At 37.1% G+C, this 19,750-nt stretch overlaps 1 protein-coding gene across 3 annotated transcripts; it reads left to right on the top strand.

Annotated features, from left to right (window-relative positions):
• Positions 1-4,230: 4,230 nt before the first annotated feature.
• Positions 4,231-14,241, top strand: LOC132618739 (cysteine-rich receptor-like protein kinase 44). Of its 3 annotated transcripts, none has more exons than XM_060333737.1 (7): positions 4,231-5,271; positions 5,841-6,026; positions 6,127-6,254; positions 6,430-6,640; positions 12,079-12,316; positions 13,128-13,278; positions 13,655-14,241. In XM_060333737.1, exons 1-7 carry the CDS (start codon positions 4,512-4,514, stop codon positions 13,973-13,975), a joined length of 1,995 nt encoding a protein of 664 aa, XP_060189720.1. In that variant the 5' UTR covers positions 4,231-4,511; the 3' UTR covers positions 13,976-14,241. The 3 variants fall into 3 exon arrangements, with proteins under 3 accessions (XP_060189720.1, XP_060189719.1, XP_060189721.1); XM_060333736.1 differs by having other exon boundaries at positions 13,652-14,241; XM_060333738.1 differs by lacking the exon at positions 5,841-6,026 and having other exon boundaries at positions 13,652-14,241.
• The last annotated feature ends 5,509 nt before the right edge of the window (positions 14,242-19,750 follow it).

Genomic DNA, 19,750 nt, shown 5'->3' with positions numbered 1-19,750 from the left:
GAACCAAAAAGCTAGGCTCCAGGACGAGGGAGCACTCCAAGATAGCTGCATTGACAGAGGCCTGAATAAACTGTTTGATGATCCTGAAAACAGCCATGACCGTTTATGGTTGAATAATTTTGTGTTTATTCCTACTCACTAGTTGGTGAGTAATGACGCCGAGTCTTTTCCGGAGAAATGGAATGCGAGAGCTTCCAATCATAAGTTAAATATTCCGGGGAATATTCGAGCATTTACAGAAAACAATAATTCGATTCTCGGCATGTGCTAGAACTTGGGAATCAATGGCGGTGCAACAGAGCATTCGTACTTTGTATGATTATTAATTTTCTTTTCTTGATCACAATTATCTTTATTGTTTCTATTTTGTGAGGCCATTCCAGTAAAAAGAGACCATCGTCAAGAGCCTTGATTCTTCCGAATGATGATGATTCTGCATTGGATAATATTCGTTCTATTATCAGAAAAAGGTCCAGTGCGGAGGTGGAAGGTTCAAAGGATGTTGGTAAACCTGTTCTCAAGAAGAGGAGACTGAAGAAACAATCTTCTTCTGTTCCTTTTGTGAATGGGAAGACTGAACGTAGGCTTAGCAATGAAAGTACATATTCCAAGGAAGAAGCGCCTTTAATTTTGAGGAAAAGAATAAGAACTAACCTTTCTCTTATTGATGTGGTAAATTTCCCAAAGGCATCTCCGATGAAGGATTCTGAAGATTTACCTAGCATCCCTGATGTTCCTTCTTGGGAAGATGATTTATCGGCTACTCTCACTGAAGTTCCTTCTCCAGAAGAAGATTTATTGGCCATTCTCTCTAAAGTGATGATCATTGATGACGTGTCCGAGGTACGTTTCCAAGACACAATCCTTGCTTCTAATATAACCGAGACTAATGTTGCCCGGGTGGAGATTGCCGCTGTCCCCAAAGTTGATACCTCTCGGGATGAGGTTATCGGTTCTCCTAAAGTTGAAACCCTCCCGTATGATACTGCAACTCCTTCAGGTCGATCTTCTGATTATGCGAAAGGCAAAAGACCGGTTCAAGAGGATTCGCATGAAGCTGATACTGGCGATGAAACTCTTTGGGCTAATGATCCCGCAGTCCAGTGAATACAGTCTTTTTTTCCTGTTACTGTTAATCATACCCGATCTTTCAGTTTATCTGATGAGGCAAATTTATTGGCTAATCCTCATGTGATGAGTACTTTTTCCAATAATTTCATAGGACCAAAAGAACATGCCGTTCTAAAGGATGTGCCTAAATATTAGATAAACATCATTGCTTTAGGGCTTATGATCCAGGTATGTTTCTTCTTCTATAATTTTCCTCCACCAACTTTTCCTCATTCGTTACAACTTTTGAAAATCTATTCACAGGCTCAAACTTATTTGGCGGGAAGTCTGGAGCGTTCTGAGGGTGAATCAAAACATATTAATAAACTCAATGTTGCTCTAACTCAGTAGTTGTCAGCTTTGAAAGCAAAACAATCTTGCTCTGATGCGGAATTGATTGATGCCAAGGCGGAAGCCGATGGGTATAGAGCAGAGTTGAAGCGTCTTCAAAATCAGGTATCCTATTTCCTAAAACTGAAAGGGGAGATCTCCTAAAAGGATATGACCATTGTTAATTTGAGGGTGAAACTCATACAGACGGAAGCCAAATTTGAAAAAGCAAGTGAGGAAATCCAGAATCTCCAAGATAGATTGTCTTATCGGAATGTCGAGTTCGCCGAGCTTGATGCAAAATTTTAATCATTACAAGTTAAGAGCATTCAAGATTCTAGAGATCTAATTAATCTTTGATTGACTTAAATTAAAATAAGAGAGAAATAGTTGCGATTGAGGAGAAGTACACTGAGAAAGATCTTGAGATGAAAGCTTCGTTGGAGAAGAAAAATAGATTTATTGCTAAAATCTTGAGAAAACTAGAAGACTTGCAAGAGCGCGGGAAGAAACTCATGCACCGGAAAGACAAGTATAAGCATAAGGTTAAATAGTTGGAAGAAGCCCATGCCATGGAAAAGCAAAAGGCTATTAACCTGGTTGTTCTTAAGACTCACTTCAATTTTCTGAAAGGAATTGACCTTTCCTTATTTGATCTTGCTGACGCTCTTGCTACTGCTGAGCAAAAACTAAAGGATGCTCGTGATATTCTTAGTGACATGTTCGGAGATGATAATGCTGAAGAAGATGACGAACAGGAGGTAGAGGAGGAAAGTGATTCCGGGGATGTAGATGATAATTTGCTTTTCGAAAAGAAGATTCCATCTGATGATGATCATACTTAGATCATTTTAGAGGCTTTTGTATTTCTCTTCCCTTCAGTGTTTGATTGTTTCTCTTACTTTTTGCTCCGTTTGGATTTGGCGAATATGTTGTAGTAGTTTTGTTTTGTGTTGACTCTACAATGAATGAAGCTTTTGCTTATCCATATCTCGTATTTTCCTTTTTATGATAAATCTCTTGTAAGATTTCTTTGGTTAGAACCTTTCTCGGGTGATCAATCCGTTCCAGAATTCCGACCTTGGAATACTTGTAAGAGGATTTGTAATTTTGCCGCAAATATATTTGGGAAGATGGTTTGGACATCTAACTCATTAAGAATAAATTCATTTTTTTTACGATAATTATACACAGTTTGTTTCAAAAAATATTTTTTAATGATAAGCTTGTGGCATAAAACTTAGCACCTTATAATTAATCCCAAAAGGGCATTATTGGAATATTACACAATTTTTTCATTTGAAACAACCTTCGATACAAAAAAATAAAAATAAGGGAGGTGGATGTAATATCTCAAACCACAAGGAAGGTCAGTGTGATAAAGGCAAACCTGAAGGGAGGTTTCTAAAATTATCCCAAGAATTAAACTATGTCAATTAAAAGATAAGTAAGTTAATCAATACATACCGAATAAAAAGTGGTTAAGGTTTGCATTGGGAACAAATTCATAGACAAGAAGTCTTTTTGTTCCATCTAGGCAAAATCTGAGTAACCTAACCAAATTCCTATATTGAAGCCTTGCAACCAACATGACCTTGTTTTTGAATTCTATATCACCCTGCTTGGAATTTGCTGACAATCTTCTCACAGCTATTTCTCTTCCATTTGGAACCACCTTGCATGCATTTGCATTTTCTAAAACAAAATAAGGAAATCCTTATTTGAGTTATGACCAAAAATTTGGCTCGTACTCTAAACTACAAACTTTTTAGTTTTTAAATCAGAGAAAGTGAGCATTGTTTGCGCTGTGAGGCTGTACGATATGACAGCTTCCATTGTTGAGCATCTGTTTGTCCACACATATTTTTTTCAAAATTTTGAAAAGTATTTAGAGATTATTTTAAATGTTTGTTTATCAAATTGATCATTATTTCAACTTCAAACTTTAGAACAAGAATTTAATGTTTGAAGCACAAAAATTCATTTTTTTTTTTTTAGTTCCCCTTTGTTGGATCTACTGCTTCTTTGGTGGTTCGAACCCACGACCCTACGGTTGTAGGTGGGGGGTGCTGACCATCTCAATGACCCCCTTTTGTCACAAAACTTCAATTGTGTTTTAATGTCCTGTTTTGATGTCCAAACACAATTTTAACTTTCAAATACATTTTTTTTCAACTTAACCTCAACTATTACTATTTTTTAAATATCAGCTATTTATGTCCAAACGCCTGCTAATTGCTTTGTGAATTCACTATGAATCCCTTAAGATGTGAAGATATTTGCACCTGGAATCTAGAAAGTCCAAATACAAGCTAGAGAAATAACTATGGAACGAAATTTAAAGAAAAAGAACCTCAATCCTGAAAAATGCTGGTGGTAGCCGCCGTAGAGCGCTTCAACTTGACCTCCCAATTGTATAGAACTTTCCATTTTTTAAAATAGTTAGGAAATCTCCACAAGATACATGCATATAATTAGTTTGGTTTTTCCTTTTTTTTTTTCCTAAATCTTATAGTAGAAACGTTCAAAGGACCGCAAGGAGGCGGCCAAAAGTTTCCATCTTGGTGGCTTGTTCTTATGCATTCCCGTCCCATCACCCGCATAAATTAGAGTTGTTGACTTCTTAGAGTCAATTAGTCAACTTGAAAGACATAGACCAAGTCAAAAGTTGACATAATCTATTCCATTGTACCGCCTTTGTTTTTTTATTGGTTTATTTCAAAAAAAAAAAATTATATATTTCTATTTCGTATTTTATTATTAATGGCATACTTTTATAACCATGTAAATTTCCTGGCATGTTTAAGTTTAGGAGTTCTAAAAGTTTTTCTTTTTGTATATTTTGCATCCAATCCAATAGAGTGTTAATAAAATACGTTTCCTCTAGCTTTGTTTAATCAAAGGAGAGCTTGTGAACAAATTACTTGCTACTGTTACATATTCAGCAACTGCCAATTCGTATAAAAATCTGCCAATCACTTGTAGCCAAACCATTCTATCAATTTTTTTCCTTCAGATATCGATCTAATTACGCTTCTACGTATCGAGCTACTTATAAAGCTATAACGACCATGGCTATTCAGAAGTGGCTGCTGTTTCTGTTTTTGCATATACATCTTCACGGTCTCATCCTAGCACAGCTGCCTGGTTTATTACACACTCGATGTGGTAACGGTAACTACACTGAAAATAGTGCATACGAGAATAATCTTAACTCGCTTCTCTCTTCCCTTTCCTCAAATATGGATAAATATGGTTTCTACAATGCTTCCATTGGCCAAAACTCCGACATGGCCAGTGCCATTGTGCTATGTAGAGGAGATGTGGAGCTAGAAAAATGTCGCAGTTGTGTTAATAACATTTCTCAAAAGCTTGTACAGTCATGTCCTGACAAAATAGAAGCTTTTGGTGCCTATGATGGATGTATGTTACAGTACTCTAATAGATCCATTTTGAACACTAAGTCATTCTCTACTCTATTTTACATGTGGAATAATAGAAATGCTTCAAAACCTGAGGAGTTTAATCGGGAAGTATTTAAATTATTAGATAGATTACGAGGCGTTGCTGCAAATGGTGATCCACGTCGAAAATATGCTAGTGCTAATGCAACAGGTCCAGATTTTCAGACAATATATGCACTTGTGCAGTGTACTCCTGATTTATCTCCTAGGAATTGCTTCAATTGCTTAACTAACGCTTATGGATATATGCCTTATTGTCCCTGCAATGGAAAGAGCGGTGGCAGAATAGTAGGTATTAGGTGCAACTTTCGTTATCAAATCTACCCTTTCTTCGAGGATGTGGCGTTGGAAGCTCCGCCTCCTGCAGGTGCATACATTTTTATCATTAATCCTTCTGCTCATCCCAATTTGATCATTGTCCAATTTTGATGTGACTGTTCAAGATATAATTAAGTAAGTAAAAGTTTGTCATCTCAAATAGTTTAAGTTTTTAGATGAAATAGAAACACAATTCAAACGAGGTTCTAGATTCAAATTTCAGAGTCACCAGCTATCAAGAAGAATTACTGTGTGTTTGGCTTATAATAAAGAATCAGGCTCACACTTAACGAGGTGTGTATGAAGACATTAGGTAAAGAAAAGTGCACCATGTACAACAACTTAAGCCTTTAAATGAGATGATCACACAATTCAGCATGACCACAAATTTTGACTTGTGTTAAGGAAGAGCATACTATATTATAGGAGCAATTGTATTTGTAATATTTAATAAGTATGCATAGTTTCTTAAATACCCTGAAAAGCGAAGTAAGATAAGTGAACTGGAAATTGGAAGATAGAAACTTATTTTCGCCTGAGTAGTAGTTAAAAACTAATATTATACTAACTTTAAGCTTCTTCTTTTTATGTTTTTTGTTTTTTTTTGTTTGTTTGTAGGGAATGATAATAAAACAGTTCCTATAGGGAGGGATGATAAAACAGCTCTAATGGGAAAGGATGATAAAACAACACGAACAATCATCATTATCGTTGTACCAACTGCTACAATATTTATTCTAATTATTTGTATTTCTGTCATCTTGATGAGGAGGCATAAAAGGAAGTTGGTGAAAGAAATTCAGAGTACGCTTAAACTATAAACAAACAACAATTAAGTAAAATTAAATTCTTAAGACCATTTTTCACTAATTTGTTGTATGCTATTACTACTATGTTTGTGAAGGTACACACAGGGATGATATTAGCACCGCAGAATCCTTGCAATATGATTTTTCTACAATTAGAGCAGCAACAGATAACTTCTCAAATGCTAATAAGTTGGGACAAGGCGGATTTGGTCCTGTGTACAAGGTGATTAAGCTTACATATTGTTTAAGTTTAGCTTCTATAGCACAAAAGTTCTTTCCACTAAGATATACAAGTTAACTCCTTAATGTATAACGCTCTAGTTGGAACAAGAATACTGATTATAATTTCATTGTTTCAATTCATAATTTTTCAATTTGTTCTCATATGCTTAACTCAGGGTAAGCTTCAAAATGAACAAGAAGTAGCAGTAAAAAGATTGTCAGCAGATTCAGGCCAAGGTGATCTAGAATTCAAAAACGAGGTTTTATTGGTTGCCAGGCTTCAACATAGGAATTTGGTTAGGTTGCTGGGATTTTGCCTAGACGGAACAGAGAGACTTCTTGTCTATGAATTTGCTCCCAATGCAAGCCTTGATCATTTTTTATTTGGTATGTATTGCTTAACTTTTATCAAGTATGAAGCCTGAGCATCAATAATTTATGAATCTAACTTCTATACACTAACAACCTAATTAATACGACACTTTTTGTGGGGTCCAGTCCCCTATCCCATATTTTAAGAAAGGAAGATTTTTCTTCCTTTGACAAAATCACATTGGTAGCAATTGTGGAATTGGCCAACAAGCAAATTCCTTTGTTCACATAGTCGTGATGTAAGCGCTTACCTCATCATAGGAAATTCATTCCTATAAATAGGCAGCTTATGGTTCATTTGTATCACACCAAAATCTCAGACAATACATCTGAGTGAGAGCAAAGTGAGGTATTCCATATACTGTAAGAAAATAGTCTGTGAAGAAAAATAGAGTGTGAGTGATATTGTAGTGAGGTGGGAAAATCAAAAGAGTGTTATTTCTTTTGAGGGTGTAGTGGTCTTAGGAGTATTTGTACTCGTTACTACACAGTGTAAAATTCCTTACTATAGTGATATCAGCTGCTCCTCTTGGCCGTGGTTTTTCCCTTATTCAGAAGGGTTTCCACGTAAAATCTTGGTGTCATTATTGTTGCATTTTATTCTTGCTGATTTAACCATAACTTAGTGTTCCGCGTTTATCACTAATACCGTGAATATTATTTTTGCGGATCTATTTTATTCCCATCAAGTGTTATCAGAGCCAAGGTTCTGTCTGAGTATGCTCTGTGGTTGCAGCACAGTCTGAACTTCCACATCAGAAAAGAATTACTTTGGTCTTCGAATAAAAATAGTATTTGTATTTGTGATAAACGATGGAAGCCAACACTAGTAGAATGGTTACTTTGAGTGGCGTAAATTATGCCATCTGGAAGGGCAAAATGGAAGATTTGCTCTATGTCAAGAATTTTCATCAACCTGTCTTTGGAAATAAAAAGCCTGATAATAAATCAGATGAAGAGTGAAATTTGTTGCATCGGCAGGTTTGCGGCTTTATTAGACAGTGGGTTGACGATAATGTGTTGAACCATATTTCTGGAGAGACACATGCTCGGACCCTATGGGAGCATCTTGAAAGTTTGTATGCTCGAAAAACTAGTAATAACAAGATGTTTCTGATAAAGCAAATGCTGGGTTTAAAATACCACGATGGTTCCGCAATGACAGATCATCTGAATATTTTTCAGGGGATCATGAACCAGTTATCTGCTATGGGCATTAATTTTGATGAAGAAATTCAAGGCTTGTTTCTACTTGGTTCCCTACCAGATTCTTGGGAAATTATTAGAACTTCATTATCAAATTCTGCTCCGGATGGTGTGATCTCTATGGATCTTGCCAAGAGCAGTCTTTTAAATGAAGAGATGAGAAGAAAATCTCAAGGTTCCTCCTCATTAGATGTCTTGGTGACTGACACTAAGGGGAGAGGCAAGAATCGTGGTTCTCAAAATAGAGAACATCATAGAAGCAAATCCAGAAGCAGACTTAAAGATATTGACTGCTATCATTGCGGGAAGAAAGGGCACACAAAAAGGTTCTGCCGGATTTTGAAAAAGGAGAATAGAGAAAAGGAGGAAAAGAAAGAAGATGGCAATCGTGTTGCCGCTATCACTACAAAAGATCTTGTTACTGTCCTTGATGCGGATCTGATAAATATTGCTTGTGATGAGTCAAGCTGGGTTGTGGACAGTGGTGCCGCATCTCATGTGACATCAAGGAAGGAATTTTTCTCATCCTATACTCCGGGTGACTTTGGAACTTTGAGTATGGGTAATGAGACTGTATCCAGGGTGGCTGGTGTTGGAACGATCTGTTTGAAAACTAGTATTGGAACTAAACTAGTTTTAAACAATGTAAAGCATGCACCTGATGTTCGTTTGCACTTGATCTCTGTTGGTGTTTTGGATGATGAGGGATATGTCAGTACCAATGGTGCTGGAAAGTGGAAGCTTACTAAAGGTTCCATGATTGTGGCTCGTGGCGAAAAGCGTCGTGGTCTATACTGGACTACGACCTCTACCTGTGTTGATATGGTGAATGCAGTTGAGAGCAATAGCTCTTCAACGTTATGGCATAAGAGGCTTAGCCACATTAGCGAGAAAGGACTAAATGTTCTGGCCAAAAAGAAATTATTGTCAAATTTCGAAAGTGCTAAATTAGAAAAGTGTGAGCACTGCTTGGCTGGAAAACAAAATAGAGTTTCTTTCAAGTCTCATCCTCCTTCAAGAAAGACAGAGTTGCTTGAGTTGGTGCATTCAGATTTATGTGGTCCAATGAAGACAAGGACCTTGGGTGATGCACTTTATTTTGCTACCTTTATTGATGATTGCTCAAGGAAACTTTGGGTCTACGTCTTAAAGACTAAAGACCAAGTGTTGGGTGTCTTTAAGCAGTTTCAGGCCTCAGTTGAAAGAGAAACTGGAAAGAAGCTGAAGTGTATTCGTACTGATAACGGTGGTGAATATTGTGGACCGTTTGACGAATACTGCAACCAACAGGGTATCAGACACCAGAAGACTCCTCCTAAGACTCCTCAGCTTAATGGTTTAGCAGAGAGGATGAACAGGACCTTGATGGAAAGAGTCAGATGTTTGCTTTCTGAAGCAAAGTTGCCGAATTCCTTTTGGGGTGAGGCTTTATTGACCGCCGCACATGTTATTAATCTATCCCCTGCGGTTGCTTTGCAAAGTGATGTTCTAAACAGAGTTTGGTATGGCAAGGATGTTTCCTATGACCACTTGACAGTGTTTGATTGCAAAGCTTTTGTACATGTGCCTAAAGATGAGAGGTCAAAATTAACTGCCAAGACAAGGCAGTGCATCTTTATTGGTTATGGCCTTGATGAGTTTGGTTACAGGCTATATGATCCAATTGAGAAGAAGGTCGTGAGAAGCCGTGATGTTATCTTCACGGAGGATCAAACCATTGAAGATATTAACAAAGCGAAGAAGATAAAATCTTCAAGTTCTGAAGGTTTAGTTAATCTTGATCAAGTTCCTCATACAAATGCTGATGAAGTTGGTGGGCTCGATAACGATGGTGATGCCCAGAATCATGTTCCAGATCAGCATGTTGATGATGATAACGATGCTGCTATTGATGAAGTAGATGCTTCTACTCATGAAGTCGTGGATGAATCAGATATTCCACTTAGAAGGTCTACTAGACAGCATACTCCTTCTTCCCGTTATTCACCTAATGAGTATGTATTACTCACTGATGGGGGAGAACCTGAATGCTATGAGGAGGCCATGGAAGATGAGCACAAGGATCAATGGATTGAAGCCATGCAAGATGAGATGAAATCTCTGCGTGAGAACCATACTTATGAGTTGGTGAAATTGCCTAAGGGCATGAGAGCTTTGAAGAACAAGTGGGTGTTCAAAGTTAAAGCCGAAGAACACAGGTTGAAGCCCAGATACAAAGCTAGATTGGTTGTTAAGGGATTTGGTCAAAGGAAAGGTATTGACTTTGATGAAATATTTTCTCCTGTCGTGAAAATGTCCTCCATTCGGACAGTTCTTGGTTTGACTGCTAGTCTTGATTTGGAGATTGAGCAGATGGATGTGAAGACTGCTTTTCTTCACGGTGACTTAGAAGAGGAGATTTATATGGAACAACCTAAGGGCTTCAAGGCAAAAGGTAAAGAAAATCTTGTATGCAAACTCAAGAAGAGTCTATATGGATTGAAGCAAGCTCCCAGACAGTGGTACAGGAAGTTTGAGTCTGTTATGGGGGAGCAAGGATACAAGAAGACTTCTTCAGATCACTGTGTGTTTGTACGAAGATTTTCTGATGATGACTTTATCATCCTTCTGCTATATGTGGATGATATGTTGATTGTAGGCAAAAATGCTTCCAGGATTGACGAGTTGAAGAAACAGTTGAGTAAGTCTTTTGCAATGAAAGACTTGGGTCATGCTAAGCAGATTTTGGGCATGAGAATTACTCGTTCGAGAGATGAAAAAAAGCTTTATTTGTCGCAGCAAAAGTACATAGAACGTGTACTAGAGCGCTTCAATATGAAGAGTGCTAAGTGGGTTAGCACACCTCTTCCTGGTCATTTGAAATTGAGCAAAAAGATGTGTCCTACAACAACAAAGGAAAAAGAGAGAATGGCCAAGATTCCTTATTCCTCTGCCGTCGGAAGTTTAATGTATGCAATGGTATGCACTCGACCAGATATTGCTCATGCAGTCGGTGTTGTTAGCAGATTTCTCGAAAATCCAGGGAAAGAGCATTGGGAAGCTGTGAAGTGGATACTCAGGGGGAGCTATATCATGGCAGTTGAAGTTGCAGAAGTGTGTCGCACTGTCTACAACGGAAGCAGAGTATATTGCGGCTACTGAAGTTGGCAAAGAGATGATATGGCTCAAGAGATTCCTTCAAGAACTTGGATTGCAGCAAATGGAGTATGTTGTCTATTGTGACAGTCAGAGTGCAATAGACTTGAGCAAGAACTCCATGTACCATGCGAGAACAAAACACATCGATGTCAGATATCATTGGATTCGTGAGCAATTGGAAAGCGAATTGTTCCAAGTCAAGAAGATTCACACGAATGAAAATCCTGCAGATATGCTGACCAAGGCGGTACCGAGAGACAAGTTCGAATCGTGCAAAGAACTTGTCGGCATGCACTCAAATTAGAAGCCAGTGTACCCTCCTTCAGGTGAATGGGACTAGAGGGGGAGATTTGTGGGGTCCAGTCCCCTATCCCATATTTTAAGAAAGGAAGATTTTTCTTCCTTTGACAAAATCACATTGGTAGCAATTGTGGAATTGGCCAACAAGCAAATTTCTTTGTTCACATAGTCGTGATGTAAGCGCTTACCTCATCATAGGAAATTCATTCCTATAAATAGGCAGCTTATGGTTCATTTGTATCACACCAAAATCTCAGACAATACATCTGAGTGAGAGCAAAGTGAGGTATTCCATAGACTGTAAGAAAATAGTCTGTGAAGAAAAATAGAGTGTGAGTGATATTGTAGTGAGGTGGGAAAATCAAAAGAGTGTTATTTCTTTTGAGGGTGTAGTGGTCTTAGGAGTATTTGTACTCGTTACTACACAGTGTAAAATTCCTTACTATAGTGATATCAGCTGCTCCTCTTGGCCGTGGTTTTTCCCTTATTCAGAAGGGTTTCCACCTAAAATCTTGGTGTCATTATTGCTGCATTTTATTCTTGCTGATTTAACCATAACTTAGTGTTCCGCGTTTATCACTAATACCGTGAATATTATTTTTGCGGATCTATTTTATTCCCATCACTTTTTTTGTCAATGTAGTTTGATATCTTGTCTGGTTGTCTACCTTACTTTACAATAAAACTAATAGCACTTATTATGAGTTGTTCCATGTAGTAATCTTTTAAGTGACTTAAGATTTAAAAAGTCTTATACTGTCAATTCTAGAAGTCTAACTCGTAATTTATATTCTTCATCGTGTTCGCAGATTCAATTAAACGTAGGCAATTGGATTGGGAAAGGAGATCCAAAATCATAGGAGGCATTGCTAAGGGAATTCTTTATCTTCACGAGGATTCTAGGCTTCGGATCATTCATCGTGACCTCAAAGCTAGCAATGTTCTCCTTGATGCAGAAATGAATCCAAAAATTTCAGACTTTGGCATGGCAAGACTGTTTACATTGGATGAAACTCAAGGGAACACAAGTAGAATTGTTGGGACCTAGTAAGTTTTACACCTCTCATCAGATAGATTGGTACTTTTCATACCACTGGGAATGCTTCTTCAACTATTTAGCAAGAATAAAAACTACCTCGAGACAAAAGCAAATCTTTCCTTGAATTGATAGGAATCACATTTAAAAGAAAAAAAAAACTTTCCTTGAATTGTTATTAGAATATGGAGTTTGCACGTCATTGTAATCTCTTCAGGAGTGGTTACCTCAATATTGTTGAGCTAGGACTTTGGTGGTGTCTAAAATTTGTGTTGTTCTAGATGAATGGTCATATATCTAGAGTTTTATTCTCAATTTGGTCACTACCAAAGTTGCAATCTATGATGATAAAATGAAGATCATTTCCAGAAGTATGATATTCTGCCAAAACAGAGTTCTGGAAATGAATAGGCTAAATTTGTTTTTTGCTAAGCTAAGAATAGACCAATGGTCTAAGAGTTGTCTTCATATTACAGTGAGATAAATTCTCACTAAGGAAAGGCGGAAGGAGGAAAAGGAAAAGAAAGCAGACATCAAAAGGAGTCCATAACAACCCAATTTGCTGTATAAATTGCAGCACAATGATTTTTACTTCCTAAGTTCATTGAAAAATGTCCAAGTTCCTTAATGAACCATGTAGTTCTGACTTACAACATCCAGTAGTTCCCTGTTTTGTCAGTTCATTTAGTTTTGCTTATTAGTTTTACTTGGACTGCTAAACTGACAGAACTGAATATTTACCCTTTTACCTCTTAGTCTGTCAATGAGAAGCACAAAATATATGCGTACAAAAAACTTTAACAATCGAACTTTGTTTGGCAGTGGATATATGGCACCAGAATATGCAATGCACGGGCAATTTTCAGTCAAATCAGATGTTTTTAGCTTTGGAGTACTAGTCTTAGAAATTTTAAGTGGACAAAAAAACACTTGTTTCAGAAATGGAGAATCCCTGGAAGATCTTCTGAGCTATGTAAGTAATCGGCCAATCAATCAAGTATTCCTCAATCCTAAACTAGTTGGGACCTGCAACATTCATTATGGAGTATGAAATATGTTTATCTCTAACCTCCCAAATATTGGTGAATTACATTATTCCAAAATATTTTATGCTTTAGGAAAACAAGAATCAATTACTATTACTTTTTCTTTTTCAAATTCAACCTTACTGCTCCAACTAGTTGAGCGCTAATTAAGGGAGATTTTTAAGATAAAATTGACAAATGCTCTTATATTTTTTGAAGACAAATACTTTTATGAGTAAGGCTATTTAGTGTTTTTCCTAAGTTTCATGCAATACTCAGTATGATACATGATTTCGTCTTACTACGAGAGTTGATCTATAGCAGGCTTGGTCGAGTTGGCGGAATGGAACAACTATAAATTTTATAGATCCAATGCTGAGGGGAACCTCGGGACTCGTTCGGGACATAATGAGATGCGTTCACATTGCTTTATTGTGTGTTCAAGAAAATGTGGTTGATAGACCAACCATGGCAGCAGTTGTTCTCATGCTCAGTAGCCTCTCTTTGAGTCTTCCAGTGCCTTCAGTGCCTGCTTACTATATGCACAACAACACTAGTGCAGAGATGTCGCTTATTCAAGAATACAACAAAAGTAATGGTTCGTCACGAAATGAGGCGTCAATATCTGAGTTATATCCTCGTTAACATCCTTAGACATAATAACCTTTTCTTCAAGTTTACTTATTTTCTTTATTAATACTAATTCTAGTGTATGTGCTCAGGGGATCTTAGTAGCTTAGTCGGTTAGTTACCTGAACTTTTACCTTGTGGCGAGGGTTCAATTTCTTACCTTGTAATCCCCTCCCCCCTTTCCACTCCCCCTACCCCTATCCCTTATGTATCGAAAAAATGTGCCTACATATAGTCTAGCTAGCCATTATTGTAAACTTTATTATATTTAAAAGCAGCAATCTTTTAATATAATGCATAATTTGAAAATAGTTATCTAACTTATAGATAAAAATTAGATCTTACAAAAGTGTGTTCTAGTTCTTGGTGATTTTATTATACTAGTCTCTGAACACGTGTATTTTATATGTGTCTGAAATAGTATATAGAAATGAGTAAAAAGAAAATTTACGGTGATTTTCTTAATGAGCATTAATTATTGGTCCATTTAGCTTCTACATCGTTAAAATCATTCGTTTACAACAATGAAGGCAAAAAGCAAAATGAGATACAAAAACATGATCTAAAATGCTTACAGAAAAGTTATTCCCACATCCCATTTGCAGCGACGTTTAAAATTTGCTATAAATTGTTTTTATTTTTAAAATTTTAAAGTGTCATTGTAATGCTCGGTCAGCATTGAATGCTATTCAGTTATAGTAATTAATGGTTAATCCATAGGAAGGATAAAGAAGAGTCCGAAGTCTAAAGGGTATAAAAATACACGGTATTTATTAAAAGGGATGACCAAAAATTTATATACCAAAAGGGGTATATCGTGGGCTGATCCACGATTTACCCCCAAAAAAACTTTCGTCTGTCAGACAAGTCAACGAAAAACAAAACAAAAAAAATTTTAATTGTATAACGTGAACTGATCCACGTTATACAATATAAATTGTATAACGTGGATCAGTCCACGTTATACAATTATAACTTGTATAACGTGGACTGATCCACGTTATACAATTTAAATTGTATAACGTGGATCAGTCCACGTTATACAAGTTATATTTTTTTCCCAACGTTTTACAAAATAGGAGTCCGGAACCAAAATGCCCGAAGTGTTTTTTCCATACTTTGACCAACGATTAGTCGTGTGTCAAGAATCCGGAACGTCAATATTTTATCTAGAATCTGATATTTTTTTCTGCGTATAATAGTGTAGGCCCAATACATCAAGAATACGTAGACGTACGGATAGTCATTTTAGGGGTTGAAAAGGTGCCCGAAGTAAGTTTTGTTTGAAAAAATTTAGTGATTTTTCCATATTTTGACCAACGATTAGTCGTGTGTCAAGACTCCGAAACGTCAATATTTTATATAGAACTTGATATTTTTTTCTACGTACAATAATGTAGGCTCAATACATCAAGGATACGTAGACGTTCGGATCGTCATTTTAGGGGTTGAAAGGTGCCCGAAGTAAGTTTTGTTTGAAAACTAGTTGTAAAGTGGTCAAACTTTAGATGGTCATAACTTTGCACTCGGACGTCCGTTTTACGCGTTTTTTTTGAACTTGCGTATTTTTTCGAGATCTACGCGGACAAACTTCCCCAAGGCGGTTTGGCTGAGCCGATTTTTAAAAAAACACCTTTTATCCCATTCAATTTCAATTTTCCCCCAAATTGCCGTGGAATTTTCAGTTTTATTTACTTATAATATGATGATACGCAATAGATTTTAACGTAAAAATCCCGGGGTAATGTAGCTGTGAATGTCAATTTCACTTCTGTGGTTTCAATTTTTGAAAATAAAGCCGACTAATTTTCTCGACATATAAAGTTGACTAAAATAACCTTACAGTCAAACACTAAGTTTTTTCAAACAAAACTTACTTCGGGTTCAGGAGCGCGAACTACAACTAGAAGGAGGAATGAAGTGTAGTACTGATGAGTCATGAAATTACGGGATATTCGATGCTAATTGCTTAAGCTTTTGTGACTCTTTAAGCACTTTTGTTGTTACTTTTTTGTGTATTTATGTTGTTTTGTAGGATTAGATGCCCGGAGAGCATAACGGAGCAAAACGGATCAAAATAGAACAAAAATAGAACAATCTACACTTTCTGGCAGCATCTGCTAATAGCACATACTGCAGCATGTTGAACCCACGAGTAGCACTTGGTGCAACACATGGTGACAGAGAAATTGGCACAACCTGCTACGGTTTTGGCACAACCTGCGATTAGCATGTTGAACCTGCGACACAACCCGCGAGTAGCACTTGGTGCAGCACATGGTGACAGAGAAATTGGCACAACATGCTACGGTTTTGGCACAACATGCGACTAGCATGTTGCACGTGCGACACAACATGCGATTAGCATGTTGTGCACGAGGGTTTGTTGTCCAGATTTTGTTCCCGTTTTTGGAATGATATAAATACTCTTTTAGGGTTTGTAATAGACATCTTTGGCAGTTTTTCATCAAGTTTGGAGACTAGGTTTATACACCACACTTTGGGGTTGAAGATTTGAAGATTTGGTTGAGCATTTCTTAAACCTTTAATTCATTTCTTCAATTCCTTACTTTGTACTGATTATCTAAGTGTGTAGCTTTCTATTCCATTACTTGAATCTTGTTTATGACAATATTCTTGATTAAAGTTTGGTTTGAAACTCTTGTTATGCTTATGTATTGAATGATTTTTATTGCTATTGAAGTGGGTCTTTGTTGATTTAATTAATCTCGCTCTTGAATGTTTCCAAAGGAATTAGCTAACCCTAGGACTCACCCATTTACTTAGATTGAGCTCGGAAGAGGAAATCTAGGTTGGGAAAGATTAATTAACAAGAATTTGGGTCATTAAACCCATCTAATAACTTGAGCTCGGAAGAGGATAGTTACCTGAGGTTAAATTGATTGTGCCTAATATCACACTCTAAGGCTTGGAAAAGCTTAGAGTGAAATTCATTGATTTGGTTGGAAGACTTTCAATGAGATTTTAGAAATCGTTATCCATTAACATAAACCCACTCTTAGTTGTAAAATCATGAAATACATTGGATCGTTACTTGAGTGTACTTTCCTTTGTATCCAAACTTGTGGCCATTGATCATTTTACTTGCTTTCTAGGTTAGTTTACATTTCCACATTAGTTATAATATTCTCCAAAAAAACCCAAAATATTATCTATCGTTTGGCTTTAGCTTAGTTGGTGAAAGTTCTTTACTTTCTTAATCGCCTAGCATATTGTTCCCTGTGGGATCGACCCCGAATCATAGTTGGGTAAAAAATATTGCATACGACCGTGTACACTTTCTCTTCGAGGAGTGGATTTGGACGTTATAAAAAATGGCGCCGCTGCCGGGGAACAATTTGGCGTATTTGAGTTAGTTTGGGATTTAAGCTTACTTGCTTTGGTCCAAACTTGTGAATACTTGTGAAAATGTGTTTGTGATTTTTCTTTTTTTGTGTGTTTTGTGTTTAGTTTTTATTTTATTTTTTATTTTTGTCTCTATGGCATCTTGGAATGAAAATGGGTTTGATGGTTGCAATCCATATTTTGATGACCCATGTCATATTGTGGAGGACCCCACTTTTGGCAAGATTGTGAAAACTTTCCCGGGAGAGAGATGTGTGCACCGTCTCAATCTTATGATGGGAATGTTTGTAATATATGTGGTGGTCAAGGTGGACATTGGGGTGATTGTCTCAATTATTTTGCTCCCCCTCCCCCAAGTTATTCTAACGAAAATGCTAGTTATGCTTTTGAGTTTGATAGGGACAATGACACGACAAGTGAAGGACAAAGTGCCGGATATGAAGGCATCATGGCAATGCTCCAAACATACTTAGATCGAGAAGCTAAAATGGAGGAAGAGCGAAAGCTCGTCCAACAATCCATTTTAGAAAATGGAGAAGCTATGAAAAGAATGAATGATTCATTTGAGGATGCCAATTCCTCAATTGTCATTGAAGTGTCTACTCCTCAAAATGAATTGGTTGAAGAAGAGATTTCAGATTTGAAAGATGAGCCCGAAAATTCTGGTGACCACAACGAAAGTTGTGAAATTGAAGAAATGGTTCAACTTGAAGAAGAAGAAGAGCAATATCTTGAAGAAGAAATCTCCAATTCTCAAAAAGAAGAAGTTGACGAAATTTTAAAAAGCATAATGAGGAGGAATGAAAAATATGGGTAAGTCTTGACCAAATTGTGGGAAGAAGTTCAACATGGAGATGATGAAACTATCCAAAGGGTATATCTCACCATGGATGGACTTTTACAAGAGTTGGACGACTCTCACAATGAAGAAAAACTTGACAAGATGGAAATTGTGAGCCAAGATTGGCTTATGAATCAAACTCAACAACTTGAAGCCTATGGAGATCACCGTGAAGTCATTTCACGGATGATGGAAGAATTTATAAAAATGCATGTTGAGCAAAGTCAAGAAGTGGAGCTACTTGAAATTGCTATTCAAAAATTGAAGGCCGAATTGAATGCAAAGATTGAGACATGTAATGCTCAATACTAAAGGGCCATGGATTGTAGTTTTGAGTTGGTTTCCAATGAAGAAGAGGTCAAGATTGATTTGCATGAGCTAATGGTGAATTGCCAACCGACCAATCCAAAAATAATGTAAGATGCCGAGATTGAAGAAATGATACTAGAGTTGCATAAAAAAGTTCATAAAATATTTTTTGAAGACTCTAGTTCATTTTTGGGTGAGGATGTCAAAAATGAAGCGAATTTGAAATTGAAGCGCATTGGACCACATTCCAATCATTTTTCAATATTGTGCTTGGTTGATGATATGGGAGTTGAACTAACCTAGCATATGGAGAATTTTGGAGATGAAGAAGAAAGCGTTTTCATTTTGAAGTTTGCTATGCCAAGAAGACAAAATGGCACGCCTCACTTACGGGCCAACAAGTGCAAAATGCGACACCCGAGAGTTGGCCTCTTTGCTTTTCTACCACCTCCCCATGAGCGTTATCATAATCTTGATTCGAAGTTGGGGCGCAAATTCATATCCTCCAAGTGGAGGGAAAAGTGGTAAAGGTAACCGTCGTGCCGCGACGTTAACTTCAGCGCTTTGTAGGAGGCAACCCATCGTTTTAAAATTTTTTAATCATTTTTGAAATTTTATCTTTTAGAATAACTTAGTTTATGGTTTTTGACTAATCTGCAAAGTTTCAGGATTTTTGGAGTTGTTTTGAGCTGGTCGGATATCCGAACAGCCCCTAAACTAGTAAAAGCTGCAAAAATAATTTTTCGGGTGGCATAACCTGCGAATCGCAGGTCATGCCTGCGAGTCGCAGGTCAGGTCGCAAGTTGTGACAGAAAAAAAAAAACTGGTGACTTAACCTGCGAATCGCAGGTCATGCCTGCGAGTCGCAGGTCGTGACAATAAAAAAAAATTAATTGCCCTCAAACTATTTTGTGTTTTGTTTTGATTATGTGCAGTGAGGACACTGCAATGTTTGTAGTTGGGGGTGGCATGTGGTAGCACATTATATTTTAGTTATGCATAAATTGTGCCCTTGCCGGGCTTGTGTCTTATATATGTATATTGTGTGCCCTTGCCGAGTTTGTTTTGTGACTGTTGGTGTGGCTGTGACTAGACGTTGCTGCAAATGGAACTTGCTCAAATTTTTGAAGATTTTGTTTTGTCGGCGTATTGTGGATTGGTCACTTTTATTATTTTATTTTCTTTCTTAGCTCTTTCATTAGTCTTGTAGTTTAGGTGTAGGTGCTCCTTTGAGGAAAAAATGTGAAAACTCTTGGCTTGTTTGGTACTAATAG

The sequence above is a fragment of the Lycium barbarum genome, chromosome 11 (assembly GCF_019175385.1).
Source record: "Lycium barbarum isolate Lr01 chromosome 11, ASM1917538v2, whole genome shotgun sequence".
NCBI classification, from domain to species: Eukaryota; Viridiplantae; Streptophyta; class Magnoliopsida; order Solanales; family Solanaceae; genus Lycium; species Lycium barbarum.
The sequence above is the reverse complement of the archived record's forward strand: the minus strand, read 5'-3'. Positions and strand labels throughout refer to the sequence as shown.

What these genes read in the sequence shown, in the direction of transcription:
- LOC132618739 (XM_060333736.1), top strand. Translation starts at nt 4,512, where the DNA reads ATGGCTATTCAGAAGTGGCTGCTGTTTCTGTTTTTGCATATACATCTT. An exon ending in GATTTGGTCCTGTGTACAAG is followed by an intron (nt 6,255 to 6,429) that starts GTGATTAAGCTT and finishes TGCTTAACTCAG; the next exon opens with GGTAAGCTTCAAAATGAACA. An exon ending in TGGAAGATCTTCTGAGCTAT is followed by an intron (nt 13,279 to 13,651) that starts GTAAGTAATCGG and finishes GTTGATCTATAG; the next exon opens with CAGGCTTGGTCGAGTTGGCG.